The sequence below is a fragment of the Plecotus auritus genome (genome assembly GCF_963455305.1).
Source record: "Plecotus auritus genome assembly, chromosome: 12".
Lineage (NCBI taxonomy): Eukaryota > Metazoa > Chordata > Mammalia > Chiroptera > Vespertilionidae > Plecotus > Plecotus auritus.
Window position 1 is genome coordinate 400,336 of NC_137778.1, and position 16,308 is coordinate 416,643.

The 16,308-nt window shown below is 58.9% G+C and overlaps 1 protein-coding gene across 1 annotated transcript; it reads right to left on the minus strand.

The window, feature by feature from the left end:
- Positions 1–257: 257 nt before the first annotated feature.
- On the minus strand, positions 258–15,625 carry ARHGAP30 (Rho GTPase activating protein 30). The gene is made up of 12 exons (XM_080649339.1): positions 15,359–15,625; positions 11,148–11,250; positions 6,270–6,414; positions 5,735–5,817; positions 5,493–5,600; positions 4,817–4,944; positions 4,214–4,385; positions 4,038–4,141; positions 3,884–3,961; positions 3,036–3,413; positions 1,942–2,204; positions 258–1,857 (listed from the first exon to the last, which is right to left on the minus strand). Exons 1-12 carry the CDS (start codon positions 15,453–15,455, stop codon positions 268–270), a joined length of 3,249 nt encoding a protein of 1,082 aa, XP_080505465.1. The 5' UTR covers positions 15,456–15,625; the 3' UTR covers positions 258–267.
- Positions 15,626–16,308: the final 683 nt, after the last annotated feature.

The window sequence follows — 16,308 nt, forward strand, 5'->3', positions numbered from 1 at the left end:
CCCCGCCTTCACTCTCGCGGTGGCGGAGCCTCTGGGGTGCCTGCCTACCCTTTGGCCAATGACCTCACTCCCTAGGAACAGGCTCTTGGTGACTTCCTTGGGAGTCTCCTAAGGGACAGGTGCTTTGTGTCTGAGACAAGTTTGGGTAAACCAACCAGACAGACTGCTTCCCACAGTCAGAGAAGTTGGAGGGCCCAAACCTAAAGAGTGGGGTGCCCAGAGATTAAGACAACTTACTGTCCCCTTTGCCCAGTGCTCTGGTCCTAATCACAGTCCCTCACTTCTTCCAGGGTCAGCCTGTGCTTCAAATGCATATGATCGGCGCTGTGGGGGCAAAAGGGGCTGAGGAGGCTGGGGCTCTCTGGGGGGTAGACTAAACCGACTCCGGGGTTCAGACCCTTCCGTGCCTTCAGGTGGGAGCTCTAGGCAGCTGAGGGGCCGAGGGGAAAGGGCAGGGATCATGCTACAGGGAGAGGTTCCGGGGATGAGGCTGTAGTCCTCACTCCCGGCACAGGTCTGGGTCCGCCACACCCCCAGCGCCTCTGTTCTCTGGCGGTCCCTGGCCAGGGCCACAGCAGCATCAAAGGAAAGACTGCCTCCATTCCTCCAAGAGGAGCGGGAGGCTCGGGACCCCCGAGCCCTTTCCCCAGGAGTCCCATCTAGCCGTCCAGGCCTTGGGCATGGGTTTGCTGGTGCCACGTGGATCTTGCTACACATTACACTGGGCATCTTGGCAAATTGTGGCTTAGGGGGCACCACCGGCACAGAGCGGACCTGTTGGACCTGAACCAGGGTGGAGGCCAGGCGCATGCCCACGCTGCCAGCTGAGCTGAGGGGACAGGGGCACAGATGGCAGCCCTCTGGACTGGGCTGCCCCTCAGGCTCCATCTCCTCTGGCCGGGGGGGCTGTGGGGCTGCCTGTTGGGTCTCAGAGGCCTGGGCACTGCCCTCTTTGGCATCGTCAACCTCTAGGGACACTACATGCGACCCGTGGAGGAGGAAGCCCCCTTCTCGATGGTCTCCTCCAGCCCTCTGCTCTCCCTCCGCCTCTCCATCCCCGCTCTCCCGCTCCCTGCTGGCCTCCGCTGCCCCTTCGGCTGCTTCTGCGCTGTCTTCACCGTCCCCTTGGTCTTCTCTGGCGTCTCGGTCTCTGTTCTCCCTCTGCCCTTTGACTCGATCCTCACCCTCTCCGCCTTCCTCAGCCGCTTGTGTGTGGACAGCGTCCCAGCTCTCCCCAGCAGCTTGCACTTCCAGGGCCCCCTGCTCTGGGTCCCTTCCAGCTTCCACCTGGGCGTCCTCTCCTTGCTCAGCCTCTTCCCATCTTTCAGTCTTTACTTTCTTCCTGAATTTACCTGGCTCTCCTGTTTGCTCCACACCCTCTGCTTCCTCCATGCTCTCACCCTCCTGCCGGCCTCTGGACTCTTCCTCGGCCTCTGTCTCCTCCCCACTTCCTTCCCTCAAACTGACCATCTCCTCTTGGCTCACCTCAGCCTCCCCGCCTTCTTCACCTGCCTCTCCAGCCTCCACTTTGTTCTCTGGACTTCCCTCAGCCTCCTCCCTGATGTCCCATCTGCTGCCAGGCTCCATCTCCTTGTCCTCCTCCACTTCCCAGCATGCCTGCACCCCCTCAGCCTGTCCCGGAGCCTCCAGACTGCCCGGACCCTCCCAGGCCAGGGGTTTGGGCCCCAGAAGAGGACTTAGGTCATCATAGGCACTCAGGAAGACTTCTTCCCCGTTGTCCTCTGCCTCAGGCCCAGGCCCCGTGGAGTCCGGGGAACAGCAGCTGGGAGCCAGGACAAACTGTGCCTCATCCAGAGACAGGTCATCCAGGGGGGGCTCCACGGAGAACTCCTCCACCTGTGGGCACAGCAGTGGCTAAGGACCCGGGTCCTGTCTGTCCTCGGGATTCCTCACTACCCCAACCAGCAGGCTCCTCCTTACCTGAGGCCCAGCTCCCAGCAGCTCCTCCAGGTAGCCCATCCCAGGGTCGTCTTCCCCAGGGGAAAAGGCTGCTGCTGCTCCTGCCTTGGCCGCCTCCCCTTCCTCCGTCCCCACCCACTCAGGCTCTGAGCTGCTGGAGTCCTCCAGGAAGGAGAAGGAGTCTTGCACCTCTTGGGACAGGCAGTCCTCCAGGGCAGCGGTCAAGGCTGCTGGGCCGGCGTCGGCCAGGGGGCCTGGGACTGGACTCGCCTCGAACTTCTCCTCTGTTGGAAGAGAGGTGGCCCCAGGAACACAAAGGTCAAGGCCAGCCCAGACCCCTCCAGGGTGGCCTTTCCAGCACTGTTACAGGGCCCCACCCCAGCCCTGACCCCCACGTGGCCATCCTTTCAGACCAGCGTTCCAAACCATCGGCTCAGAGCTGCCTGCACTGAGCTCCTACCAGGTGCCAAGCACATGCAACTCGTCTATTTCCCCACAAAGCACGCTGTCACACATGGGTGTGGTCTCCATGTTACACGTGAGGGACCTGAGACTCGGAGATGAAACAGGTTGCCCAGGCCACAGGGTGGCAGACACATTTGGTCCCACACGGACTCCACAGCCACGGCCTTCGCCCCTGCCCAACGCTGCCGCCCTCGTGGGTGACGCTGCGGAATGAGCTCAGAGCAAAGCTCAGACCCGCTCTGCCGCTCAACCTGAAACAGTGCCAAGACTCAGCTAAGCTGGTGCCACTGCGCACGCAGAGCCAGCAAGGCCTGGTCATAGCAGGTGAGAAGGTGGGATACGCGGGCGCCACAACGCCCTTCACACAGCACTTGGCACATAGCCGTCTGTTAGCGCTAATGCAATGACTCGGTGCTTCCTGTCCGTAGTAACCCTGCCTGTGTCCCACCACGACCCCACCCTCGGGTGGAGGAGAGACCCTCCACCATAGATTTCATGTGAATGACTGGATTCCCCCCACCTTGAACCCAGGGCAGGTGAAGGTGACCACCCTAAGCCCAAGGCCTGTGAGGCCTCTGTCCCCCCACCCCACCCAGCATCAGACCTTCAGCTGCAGGGTCCAGCCCCCACTCACTGTTCCGGGTCCTCACCTGGGGGCCCGGGGCCCGGGCAGGGGCCAGAGGCGGGGCTTGGCCGGGGCTGTAGGGCAGGGCACTCCAGGCCACGGGTGAGCCTGGCCAAGGACACGTTAGAGATGATGTTTGGAGGCACGTTGAGAATAGAGGTGATGTGCAGTGGGAGGTTGACGTTGTACGGGTCTGAGATGTGGACGCCAGCACAGCGCTCGGCCCGGCTGCCACCTCCAGCGCGGACCGCTGACCGCCCGGCGCGTGGCGATCCTGGCTCAGAGGTGGTGCTGCCCAGGGCCCCTGCCTCGGGCTCCGGTTCACCTTCTGCTGCCTCTGCAGAGTCATCTTCCAAGCTCTCAGGCACCAGGGGGCTGCTGGGGGCCAGCAGTGCCTCTGCCTCTGTGCAAGAGAGAGGGCAGCAGCCTCAGCGGCGGGACGGCACCGGCACACTCTGGCCCAGCACAGCGCCTCCCTGCGTCCTGGAGCCTCGGGGGACAGCCCGCAGGCACCGCGCCCCGCTTCCCCTGGCCACGACCACAAACCTCCCACACCCAGAGGTCACAGGTCGCCCCCACACGCCACGGCATCTGCATGTGCTCATGTGAACACACCATGGATTAAAAGACAAACCGCTGTAAACCTGGCAGCCAGCATTGTGGCTGGCATATAATATTACATATGTTTGTGCTGCAGCAATATTACCTGTTTTTGAAATGAGTGAGTACACACGCAGAAATGCACACACAATGGTCTTTCTTATTCATAACACTGTTATCCCTTACAGACACCCTCACAGATGTGGTTCCACATGCAGATGCCAACAGGCCCACGGCACCCCCAGCCCGCACCCCCAGTGCGCAGGCACTCACCGTCACTGGCCCCGGCCCCGGCGCTCAGGGAGTCCATGCTCTTGGCTGGCCGCAGGGTCCCCTTGTCAGACTTGTCCTCTGCAAGACAGGGCTGTGTAGGGCCTGGGCCGGGCACTCCCACACCAGAGCGCCCCCTACCTCACCCCAAACTTACCCCTGTCCTCAGCCCCCCGTGGGAATTTCCTCTTGGTCTCGTGGCCAGAGCGACCCAGATTGAAGATAGATCTCCACTTCCTGACCTTCAAAGACCCTTTCCTCCTGGAGGGAATGGAGAGGTCACGGGAGTGGCCTGGAGGTCGGCGCCAGGAGGAGGGCGGGAGGGAGCCTTACTTGTGCTCTGTGATCTCAATAATGGTGTGATAGGGCCGGAGCTGCGGGGGGCCGTCGCCAGCCTGCAGGACGCTAGGCAGGTGGTAGGGCAGCGACCTGGGCATCAGGTCCTCAGGGCTGCTCGATGCCCTGAGCCCTGGAAGGGACCGCCATCCACTCTCCAGCTCCCCACCTGGGAAAGGAGGGGAGTCGCCACCAAGAACAGAAGTGAGGGCTCCAGGCACCCAGCTCCATCACAGCTGCCCACTCACCAGCTAGGGGTGGACCTGGAGGCCCCTGGTCTAGCTCCTCAAGGGCGGGGGGTGAGTCCCAGGGACAAAGGGGGCCAGAGACCCCAGGACACTGGCCTGTGGGTAGGGGGATCAACAAGGAGGAGCCACTAGTCTTGAGAGCCAGGCGGTGAGCTAGAGACCGTGCTGCCGGCACAGAGAGCAGGAGCGGCCTGCCATCTCCAGGCCTTCGCCATGAGGCCGTCAGCAGCATCTCCCTGAGACTCAGTGTTCTCCTCTGCAAAATGGGAGACTGACCCAGATGACCTCCGAGGCCCTGCACTCTGCCGGACTCCCCAGACAGTGGTGACATGCTGGGCTGGAGAACACTCACCAGAGAGGGCGGTGTCCCCGAAGAGCCGGTCCACGTGCGTGAGGATGAACTCCACCACAATGGACTGCACACGCACCTCCATGAAGGCTGCTGTCCCGTTGAAGCCCGAGGCCTCGATGTCCTTGGACCTGTGCGGAGGGGAGTTATTCTCACCAGCTGAGGCGGGAAATCCCTTACCTGAATTCTCCCTAAAAGTCCCTCACACTTTTCCCTGCGCCCTCAGCCCATCTCCACCTCCTCCCACACACAGGGTTCCAGCTCAAAGCCACTTCCTCCAGGAAGCCCAAGGCACCCTCTGAACCATCTCTGCTTCCCGCGCCCACCAGGGCCTGCGTGTCATGGGTCATAAGCGCTGGCGCAGCAGCCTGCCCAGGAGGCGGCCTCCCCGCACCCCCCCCCCCCCCGCCCTGCCGCCTGCAGAGCGCTGCCAGGCCGTGCTCCAGGCCCAGGAGACACAAGACATTGGCTCAGAGACCACTGGACCAGGACCTGGGCGTGAGCTCAGAGGCAGCGTCCACAGGCTGAGCCGCATCCCACTCAGTACAACGCTGAATCTTTCTGTGCTTCATGGGCTCGGGGACCCCAGTCCCCGCTCCAGCCACCCACATGGCCCCCTCCTGCACCGCCCGCAGCTCGGCGCTGCCGGGGTCTCCACACTGCTCACACCAGCACGCACCTCAGCAGGTTGGGGGCCCACACGATGGCCAGGTTGCGGGCATGCATGTTGGTCTGGGCACTGAGCGAGGCCATGTGCACCAAGTGGCGCATGAGGAACTCCAGGGTCCTGCAGAGAGGGCCAGGGTCAGGGGTCAGGGGTCAGGGGCAGGCCTAGGACTGGCTGGGAGCGGGAGAGAGGTCTAGGCCCGTGGAAGGAGAGAGGTCTAGGGCAGGGCTGAACGTGGGGAGGAGCCTGCGCACCTGTAGTTTGGGGTGGGGAGTTCTCGAAGCACCTCTAGGATCTTGACCAAGCGCTCAGGTTCCAGCTGCACCGCCACCGCCTCCTGATTGGGGGAAGGTTCCAGAAGCGGGTCAGTGGCCCAGCCTGCTCCGCTTCCTCCCAGAGCTCTGAGGCAAACTGAGAAATAGCTGCGCTGCCCACGCCAGCCTGGCCCACATGCACAGGGGCAGCAGGGAGAGCTCAGAGTTGGGGACCCACAGACCTGCAGCAGAATCTTGGCTGTGCCCCTTAATAGCCTTATGACCTTGAACAACCCACTGCCACTCTGCCTAGCATCCTCTGTGGGTCCTGGTCCGGGAATACCTCTCCCCCTCCCCCCTGTGGGTGCCCAGGGGCCCTGAGTGGCTCCAAGGTGCCTGGGACGGCCTCACCGCAGTTTAGCTGCTGTGGCCGGAGGCACACCTTTGCTGCTCAGGGTCTCCAGGTCCTGTTGCTCAATAAACAAAACCAGGACAGCCCCCTCAGCCCTCTCTGGCACCCCAGCCTCTAACTCACAGCAAACTTGTCATAGAGGCGGTACGTGAGGAGGGGGTCGGGCAGTTCTCGGAAATAGGCCTTGCACAGTGAGGACACGCAGTGGATGTCTTGGAGGTAAACATCTCGCCGCAGGTCTGGCCTCCGTTCCACCTCAAACTCCTGCCTGGGGGAGGTGCAGAGTGTTCAGGAGTGCGGCCGAGAAATGGGGGAGCTGCAGGGATGGCTCCAGACAGGGGTGAGGGGCAACGTGTGTGAGACTTGGAAGGAGGACCTGGGCGTGTAGGTCACCGCACAGGGCAGTTGTGAGCAGACTAAGCGGCTCAGTGCGTGGACAGGGTCCACAGCGGGGATGTGGCTGCAGGCATAGCGATGTGGGGGGAGCGGGGGTTGGGACCAATAGAAGTGGGAGGCGGGCCTGGCTGTATCTGGGTACAGAGATGGAAAGGTGGGTGAGTGTAACCTTACATGGAAAGGTAAGTGTAAATCTTCATAACCTTGGGTATGGCACCAAAAGCACAGGCAACCCAAGAAAAAATAAATTGAACATCAGAAGTGCACACTTCTGAGTCCTGGTTGGCTTGGCTCAGTGGTTAGAGAATAGGCCTGGCACCAGAGGGTCACGGGTTTGGTTGTTGTTGTCATTGTTTTAGTGTATTGTTATTGATTTCAGAGAGGAGGCGAGACGGAGAGAGATAGAAACATCAGTGATGAAAGAGGGTCATTGATCGGCTGCCTCTTGCACGCCTCACACTGGGAATCAAACCATGACCTCCTGGTTCATAGTTCAACGCTCAACCATTGAGCCATGATGGCTGGGCTGAAGGGTCGCAGGTTTCATTCCCAGTCAAGGTTCAATCCTCGCCCGCCCCCCTCCCCCGCCCCCCATCAGGGTGCGTGTTGGAGGCAACCAATCCATGTCTCTTTCACATCAATGTGTCTCTCTCATGTTGATATTTCTCTCTCTCCTCTCTCTCTCTCTCTGCCCCATCCCCACCCTTCCACTCTCTAAAAATCAATGGAAAAGATATCCTCATTCCTTGGATGAGGATTTTAAAAAAGATTACAAACTAGTGTGTGTCGAAGGGCACTGCTGAGAGGGGACGAGGCCCACAGGACGGGGCTTGCAAGTCAGACTGAACGAGTGTCTAACATTGAACGAGTGTCTAACATTGAACGAGTGTCCAGAATATAAAGAACTCTTACAACTCAAAAGAGACAACCCAGCTTAAAAATGGACGAAAGACTTGAATAGACATTTCTCAGAGAAGATACGCAAACAGCCAATAAGCACACAAGATGCTCAATGTCACCAGCTGTTAGAGATGCAAGCGCAGGTGAAATGCACTTCACAGCCGCGAGGACGGCCACAACAAGGACAGGGTGACGGGGCCGGAGCGCTGGGGACCCTCCTGGGAATGTAAAATGATGCAACTGCTGTGGAAACAGTTTGGTGGCTCCTTTAAAAGTTCAACATAGAGCCCTAGCCGGCTTGGCTCAGTGGATAAAGCATCAGCCTGTGGACTGAAGGGTCCCAGGTTCGATTCCGGCCAAGGGCATATGCCTGGGTTGTGGGCTCGATCCCCAGTAGGGGGCGTGCAGGAGGCATCCGATCCATGATTCTCTCTCATCATTGATGTTTCTATCTCTCTCTCCTTCTCCCTTCCTCTCTGAAATCAATAAAGAAATATATATTAAAAAAAAAAAAAAAAAAAAAGTTCAACATAGAGTTTCCACATGACCCGCAATCCCACACCTGTATACATACATAGAGAACTGCAAGCATATGTCAACGTACATATGTACATGAATGTCTATGCACCGTTATTCATAACAGCCAGCAGGTGGAAACGGCCCAAATAGCCATTAACTGGTGAGTGATTAAACTACATGTAGTCAAGCCACACCATGGAATGTCATTCAGCCACAGAAAAGGAATGAAGTACTAGCACATGCAACAACACACATGGACTTTGAAAACAGGCCAAGGGAAAAAAAACACACAAACGTTTACGATTATATGATCCATTTATGTGAAATGGGCCGAACAGGAAAATCCATTCGGACAAAAGCAGTGCCTGCCAGGGGCCGGGAGGGAAGGCAGGGTGACCCCATGGCCGTGGCTGCTGGAGGTGAGAAGATGCTCTGAAATGAGTGGTGATGGCTGCACAGCCTGTGAACATATAACAACCAATGAAATGGGCATCTTCATCTTATTTTTGTAATATGTGTTTTTATTGATTTCAGAGAGGAAGGGAGAGGCAGAGAGAAACATCAATGATGATAGAGAATCATTGATTAGGGCTGCCTCCTTCATGCCCCCCACTGGGGATGGAGCCCGCAAGCCAGGCATGTGCTCTTGGTCAGAATCGAACCCGGGACCCTTCAGTCCATAGGCCTACACTCTATCCATTGAGCCAAACCAGCTAGGGCTGAAATGTGAATCTTTAAGTGGTGAATTTTATGGTTGGGGAATTATACCTATGTTTTAAAATATATTTTTTAATTGATTTCAGAGAGGAAGGGAGAGGGAGAGAGAGATAGAAACATCGACGAGAGAGAATCATTGATTGGCTGCCTCCTGAACACCCCTGACTGGGAATCAAGCCAGCAACCCTGCAACCAAGCCATGTGCCCTGACCAGGAATCATACCATGACCTCCTGCTTCATAGGTCAACGCTCAACCCCTGAACCACATCGGCCAGGCAACACTGAGTTGTTTTTTTGTTTTGTTTTTAATGTAGATATAGCCAAGCCAGCATATGAGCCAGGAGGTCACAGTTTGATTCCCAGTCAGTCAGGGCACAGGCCCAGGGTAAGGGCTCAATCCCCAGTGGGGGCGTGCAGGAGGCAGCCAATCAATGACTCTCTCTCATCATTGATGTTTCTATCTCTCTCTCCCTCTCCCTTCCTCTCTGAATTCAATAAAATATATATTTTTTAAAATAGCCCTAGCTGATTTGGCTCAGTGGATAGAGCGTCAGCCTGTGGATTGAAGAGTCCCAGGTTCGATTACGGCCAAGGGCACATGCCTGGGATTGCCAGCTCGATCCCCAGTAGGAGGCATGCAGAAGGCAGCCAATCAATGATTCTCTCTCATCATTGATGTTTCTATCTCTCTCTCCCCTCTCCCTTCCTCTCTGAAATCAATAAAAATATTTAAAAAAAAAAAAAAAAAGCCCTAACCGGTTTGGCTCAGTGGATAGAGCGTCGGCCTGCGGACTGAAGGGTCCTGGGTTCGATTCCGGTCAAGGGCATGTACCTTGGTTGCGGGCACATCCCCAGTAGGGGGCGTGCAGGAGGCAGCTGATCGATGTCTCTCTCTCATCGATGTTTCTAACTCTCTATCCCTCTCCCTTCCTCTCTGTAAAAAAAAAATCAATAAAATATATTTAAAAAAAAAAAAAAAATATTTAAAAAAATAAAAATCCTATCTAATAAAAGAGTAATATGCAAATTAACCATCACTCTGCTACACTCAAAAGCCACGCCCACCAGCCAATCAGGAGCGAGTATGCAAATTAACCCAACCAATATGGCTGCGGCCACAGAGAGAGCAGGAGGGAGGCTTGGGTTTCCCCGGCGATGGAGGAAGCCAAGCTTTCTGCACACCCTGGCCGGCCCACTCTAGGCTACAAAGTTTTAATTATAGAAGATACATAAATCCCAACAGAAATGGCTGCTGCCACGGAGCAAGCATAAGGCTTGGCTCTGCTCCAGGCTACAAAGTTTCCATTGTAGAAGATAAATAAACCCCAGATACCAGGGCCTCCACTTGGGTCGGGAGGGGGCGTGGCCAGCCTGCAAACCACCATAAGCCCCTCGCCCAGGCCGCCCCACACCCCAAGGGAACCCCCACCCTGATCCAGGACACCCTTCAGGGCAAACCAGCCGGCCCCCACCCATGCACCAGGCCTCTATCCTATCTAATAAAAGAGTAATATGCAGATTGACCATCACTCCAACACACAAGATGGCTGCCCTCATGTGGTCAAAGATCCTGCCCCTGTGTGGACACAAGATGGCCACCACAAGATGGCCAGCAGGGGAGGGCAGTTGGGAGGGACCAGGCCTGCAAGGGAGGGCAGTTGGGGGTGATCAAGCCTGCAGGGGAGGGCAATTAGGGGTGACCAGGCCAGCAGAGGAGGGAAGTTGGGGGTGACTGGGCCTGCAGGGAAGGGCAGTTAGGGGGGACCCAGGCCTGCAGGGGAGACCAGTTCTGGGGGGACCAGGCCTGCAGGGGAGGGCAGTTAGGGGTGACCAGGCCGGCAGAGGAGGGAAGTTTGGGGTGACTGGGCCTGCAGGGAAGGGCAGTTAGGGGGGACACAGGCCTGCATGGGAGACCAGTTGCGGGGGGACCAGGCCTGCATGGGAGACCAGTTGCGGGGGGACCAGGCCTGCAGGGGAGGGCAGTTAGGGGCAAGCAGGCTGGCAGGGGAGCAGTTAGGCATCAATCAGGCTGGCAGGGGAGTGGTTAGGGGGTGATCAGGCTGGCAGGCAGAAGCAGTTACGGGCAATCAGGAAGGCAGGCAGGCAAGCAGTTGGGAGCCAGCAGTCCTGGATTGTGAGAGGGATGTCCGACTGCCCATTTAGGCCTGATCCCACCAGGATCAGGCCTAAACGGGCAGTAGGACATTCCTCATGGGGTCCCAGATTGGAGAGGGTGCAAGCTGGGCTGAGGGACACCCTCCCCCCCCATGCACGAATTTCGTGCACCGGGCCTCTAGTAAAAAAATAAAAGCCTCGGTGTGTGTGTGTGAGAGTGTGTGTGTCTGTGTACACGCTAGCCTGGGAGAGGGAGTGCGTGGTCTCGGCCTCTCCTAAGCAGACTCTCCTGCAGCCCCTCCCTGACACAGTGCCTGGTGTCTGTGTCCTTCGCCCCAAACGGCCTGACTCACCGGAGCTTCTGGATGTTGGAGGAGACCCCTGAGAGGCGGTAGATGCCGTCCACCACTCCATACTCCTCCACGAACTCCGCGCAGCTCCTCAGCACCTGGGGCACTGGGGGCGCAGGGCAGACACAGAAACAGGCGTCTCAGGTCAGATGGCAGCCTCAGGGAGTGGGGGAGACCGAGGGCAGTGCCCATGGAATAAAACTTGTCAAGAAGATTCTCACCGGACATCAACTCTACCCTCCCCATCCTCCACCACCGGTCTGCCCACCGGGGCAGAGGCTCAGCATAACCCAGGTGGGGAGCCGCTCCTGTTGGGAAGCTCTGCCTCTATGGAACTGAAGTTTCTCTCTCTGCAATTACTGCTTGCTACTCTAGACTTTTTAAAGGGGCAGCAATCTGTTTGAAAGTGTGATATAAATGCACTCTGCATCCCAACCACATGGGGACAGGGCTGCCGGGGCCACTGTGACTCTCCCTCGGGATATCACTTCTGTCGCAGGAAGGTACACAACAGTGGCAGGCCTTCAAACAGTCAGTTGAGGAGAGAAGCTCCTATGTGCCACGCACTGTGGAACTAGCCCCCATTTTACAGATAGGAAAACTGAGGATCGAAGGACTAGCGAGTACCCAGTATCACCCAGTTAGAGCCAGGATTGAATCCCATGAGCTCAAAGAGCTGCGCCATGTCTCCCAAGCCCCTCTGTTACTAGACGGTAAGCTTCCTAAGGACAAGATCTCATGTGACCCACCTTGATATTCCTCATGTTATGTGACCTGGTGTCTCCTACATGGGAAACCCTTGAAACTCCACAATCCCCTGCTTCAAATCCTTTGCTATATACACACCCTGCTCCACCCCAGTCTTCATTGCTCACCTGACAGACACGGAATAAAATATAAACTATGCAGGTGATAGGTAAGACCCTTCAGAACTCGGGTCCAGGCTGCCATCTCAGCCTCAGCACCAGCCAGTCTCCCGTCAGATCGCATGGTCAGCCCTCACTGCTCTCTGAACAACGCTCGGGACCATGTCCTTCCTTGTTATCCCACCATGTAATTCCCTCGCCTGGAAATGCCCTCCCCTCTGACTCTGCCTGTGAACTCCTATGCGCTCTTCAAAACACACCTCAAACACTGCCTCCAGTCGCGAGCCCTGGCTAGATCTGTGACGGCTCCCGGCGCCCCCACGCCGGTGTTGCGGCACTCACCGCGCCCTGTGCGGGCTGGTCTCTCTGTGTCTGTCCCTTCGGACAGTGGTCACCTGCCCCCGCGATAGCCAGTGTGGAAACAGCATGTGCTCAGTAAATGCTTATGGACGACTCAGTTAATTACCAATTATGAGAATTAGTGACGTCTCTTGGAGACCAAAGATACAACACTGAGTCCTATTAACTGACCCCCAGCGCTCTTGTGTCAGAGAAAGCTGTTTCTCTCACACGCCTGCCTGTCCCTTCTTCTGGCCTTTAGGAGACGTGTTCCTGACCACGTGCCCCACATTAACTCCAGGACGCTCAGGGCCACCCCACGGGCCGCATGGAAGCCGAGAAGCAGTCTGGGCACAATCTTACCTTCCTCTTCCTGTCACTCACTCCGCTCAGTCACCTGCTCTTTCTCTCAAGTTTTGTGTTTTGGAAGTCATCTATCCAAGCTCTTTGTGGAATTAAGTAGAAGCACAGAATGAAGGTGCTCATACATCCATCAGTCACCATTCTAAAGCCCCCCCATATGCCCAGCGTCCACACCTTGGCCGCCTGCACTCAGCCCCAGGGCCTGGAGGAGGCCGAGGGCACAGGTGCGGCCTGTGCAGGTGCCGCGTGAGGCTGTCAGCTCCGCGCTGCTTGGCCTGGAGAGCGGAGCTTCTTCAAATGCCTCACCCAGTCCCTGCCCTTCCCTGGGCTTCGTCTGGACCGGATCCCAACCACCCTCAGCACCTGTGCCCGCCGGCAGGGCCCCGACATCGGGCCCTCACTGAATGCGGAGTGACGGGTGGGTTCTCTGTGTCAGACCTGCTACTCTGCTCTCGGGGACCTAATGCTGCACCAGCATTGCTGGCTGCCACACGGCTCATACGGAGCCAGGTGCCCCGAAACCCAGGTCCTTGTCACAGGAACTACAGCCAAGCAGACAGACCTCCCCACCTGTCCTCTGTTGATTGTGAGCCTCCAGAGCAGGCCCTTAAAGAAGGCATGTGGAAACCCAGGGCGTCAGAACCACTGAGGAAATGGGTCAAGGAGGTGGGGGGAGAGAGGACAGGGTTGGAGAAATGGAGGGGTTGAGGAGCCAGAGATCAAAGAGATGGGGTCAGAGACACAAATCCCAGAGAAGGGAGGGGTGGCGGAGTCCACGGGGCAGGGACAGGCCGTGGAGGAGGGCCCGGAGCATCAGAAACCTGAGTGAGGTGTCAGAGATGAAGATCAGGCCCGGCTGGCGTGCCTCCATGGTTGACTGTCAACCCATGAACCAGGAAGTCACAGTTCAATTCCCAGTCAGGGCACATGCCCGGGTTGCAGGCTCGATCCCCGATCCCCAGTCGGGGGTGTGCAGGAGACAGCAGATCTGTGTTTCTATCTTTATCCCTCTCCTTCCTCTCTCTCTAAAATCAGTGAAAATGTAAAAGAAAGCTGGGTAAACGGAGGGCTTGAGGAGGAAGAGACCCCCTGGGGCAAAGAGCTGGGAGCAGTTGCCGGATGGATGGCGGGATGGATGGATGGCGGGATGGATGGATGGCGGGATGGATGGATGGCGGGATGGATGGATGGCGGGATGGATGGATGGCGGGATGGATGGATGGCGGGATGGATGGATGGCGGGATGGATGGATGGCGGGATGGATGGATGGCGGGATGGATGGATGGCGTAGGGGCGGAGCAAGCGTCACTGGGGAAAGGAGCAGCGCGGGCCCCATGGGGGGCTTCCTTTCTGCCGGGTCTTGGGCTGGAGCAGCCCCCACCAGGGTGTCTCCCTGTCACTCCCACCATTTGTGCTGGGCCTGGGCCCAGCCTCGCTGCCACTATGGTGCCGAATCGCACCTCCCGAGGGCTCAGGTGGGTCCTGCGGGGGCAGGGGCCCTCCTCTCACCCTCCGCAGGCACTGAGATCTGACCCAGCACCCAGATGTTATCCTTCCCGAGAACATGCTCCCCACCCCCGCTGCAAACGCCCACAGAGGCTCCCGGGCGTGGGGTCTGTGCTGGAGGTGGGTCAGTGTTCACTGTGGGGGCGGCGGGGCCCCAGGGGAGGGACAGCGCCAGGATGAGGAGGAGGCGCTGGGTTTGCAGAGAACTGGGGGGAGGATCGCCAGCCCCATTCATCGCGGGCCCTGGGCCCAGAGCCTCCCTCTCCAGACAAACCCTATCAGGGCTGGCCGTCCCTGCAGCCCATCGCGAGGAGAAAGGCCCAGAGAGCCGCTCGCTGCTCTGCACTCCGCCTTGGGGCCCGGACTTCACCTAGGCGGAGCCTGGGGATGAGGCCTCTGGGGGAGAAAAGGGGAAGAAGGTGTCTGGGGATGCGGGCGGGCCCTGAGCAGGAAGCCAGCAGGAACCAGGGCCCTCCCTGCACTGCAGGGGCCACAGCTCTGAGCAGAGAAGGGCAAAGAGGAAATGACAGATTGGGGGGTGGGGGGGGCCTTCTCTGGGAGGGGCTGGACCTGCCAGAAACAGGCCGGGCGGGGCAGCCAGGACACCTGTGCTCCATTTCAATCACACTGAGAAATGCTGTGGGAGCAGAGGGAGCCCGCGTGTCCCCATCCTGCTGTCCTCGGCCCTCGGGGCCCTCAGGGAGAGGCAGCTGGCAAGCTCTGGGACAATCCCCACCCCCTCCTCTGCCCTTCACCCCGTGTTCAGACCAGGCCTCAGGCTGCCTTGTTCTCTGGCGTCCCCATGTCCACGGCCTCCCCTGACCTCCCCTTTGCACAAAGGGACCAGGAGGATCCCGGAGAACAGGGGCTGTCCCCCGGGACCCTCACCTGGGGCCCAGCCAGGCTGGAAGGGCACTCTCCTCGCCAGGACCCACCCCGAGTGCCTCCTCGGACTCGCCCAGGCCCTCGTCCATCCCTCCATTCAGACCCAAGGACCCGCCACTGCCCCCGGAGGGCCCTGCCTTCTTCACGAAGCTTCCTGCCTCGCTGGCCCCTCACCTTCTGGGTGGCACCCAGCCCACTCCCTGCGAGCACCTCTGCTCGCTGAGGCCCGCCCGGCGCAGCCCCGGGCACCTTACCCTCCTGGCCCGAGTGCTGCAGGTGGTCCTGCAGGTCACACCCGAACACCCGCTCCTTCGAGCTGCCCTTCTTCTTGCCTTTCTGCCGAGACTTCATGGCTGGAGCCCAGGCCTCTGGCCCAGCCACCTCTGTCCCCCAAAACCTTTGGCCTATGGGTTCCCCACAGAAGTCCTAGCCAGCCTCCGGGCTTGGCCCAGCCCCAGGGGGCAGGGCTCGGAATTGGGGGTGGAGGGTGGCCTGGGCAACAGGCAGCAGCTCCTGCCTCTGGGGCTCCAGCCCGAGGAAGTGGCGGTGGAAGAGGAAGCTGCCAGGACCCTACACAGAACTGTGTCTCGTGGCCGACCTGGCACTCGCCCCTCAGCCTCCTCGGCCCAGGGAGGGCAGGAAGCCGTGCAGCGCCCCAAACCCGCTTCCTGTTAGAGCATCTTTGCAACCACAGGGCGGGGTGGGGGCGGTAGCTGACACTCACATCCTCACACGTTGCTGGGCTTTGCCCATTGGTCGCGGGGAGGTGATGTCAGGGCTCTGGGTGAGTGTGCGGCTGGGGTGTGAGCAGGTGACTGGCACTTAGAGCCAAGGATGCTGGGTCCCAGGTAGAGCCCCGAGGCCGGCCCCCCCGCGAGGCAGCGCGGAGCTGTGCCCAGCACACGAGGAGGGAGGGCCAGGCCCGCCGACGGGCCCTTTCACACAGGGACCTGGAAGCCCTTCCAGCTCGAGCCTTCCGGGGAACTCCTCTGCCGTTTGGTTCTTTGCCTGCCTCCTCGGCCTGTGCTGCCGGCCACAGCCCTGCCCGTACCGCCAGGTCTCACAGGCGGCCCTTCCGGGACCACAGGGCGGCTCCGAGACAGACAGCAGGACCCAGGCGTACGCAGTTCAGGGGACAAGACGGGAACAAGACAGAACAGGTATCATGTTTATTTATGTACAAATATGGACATATTTACATAGA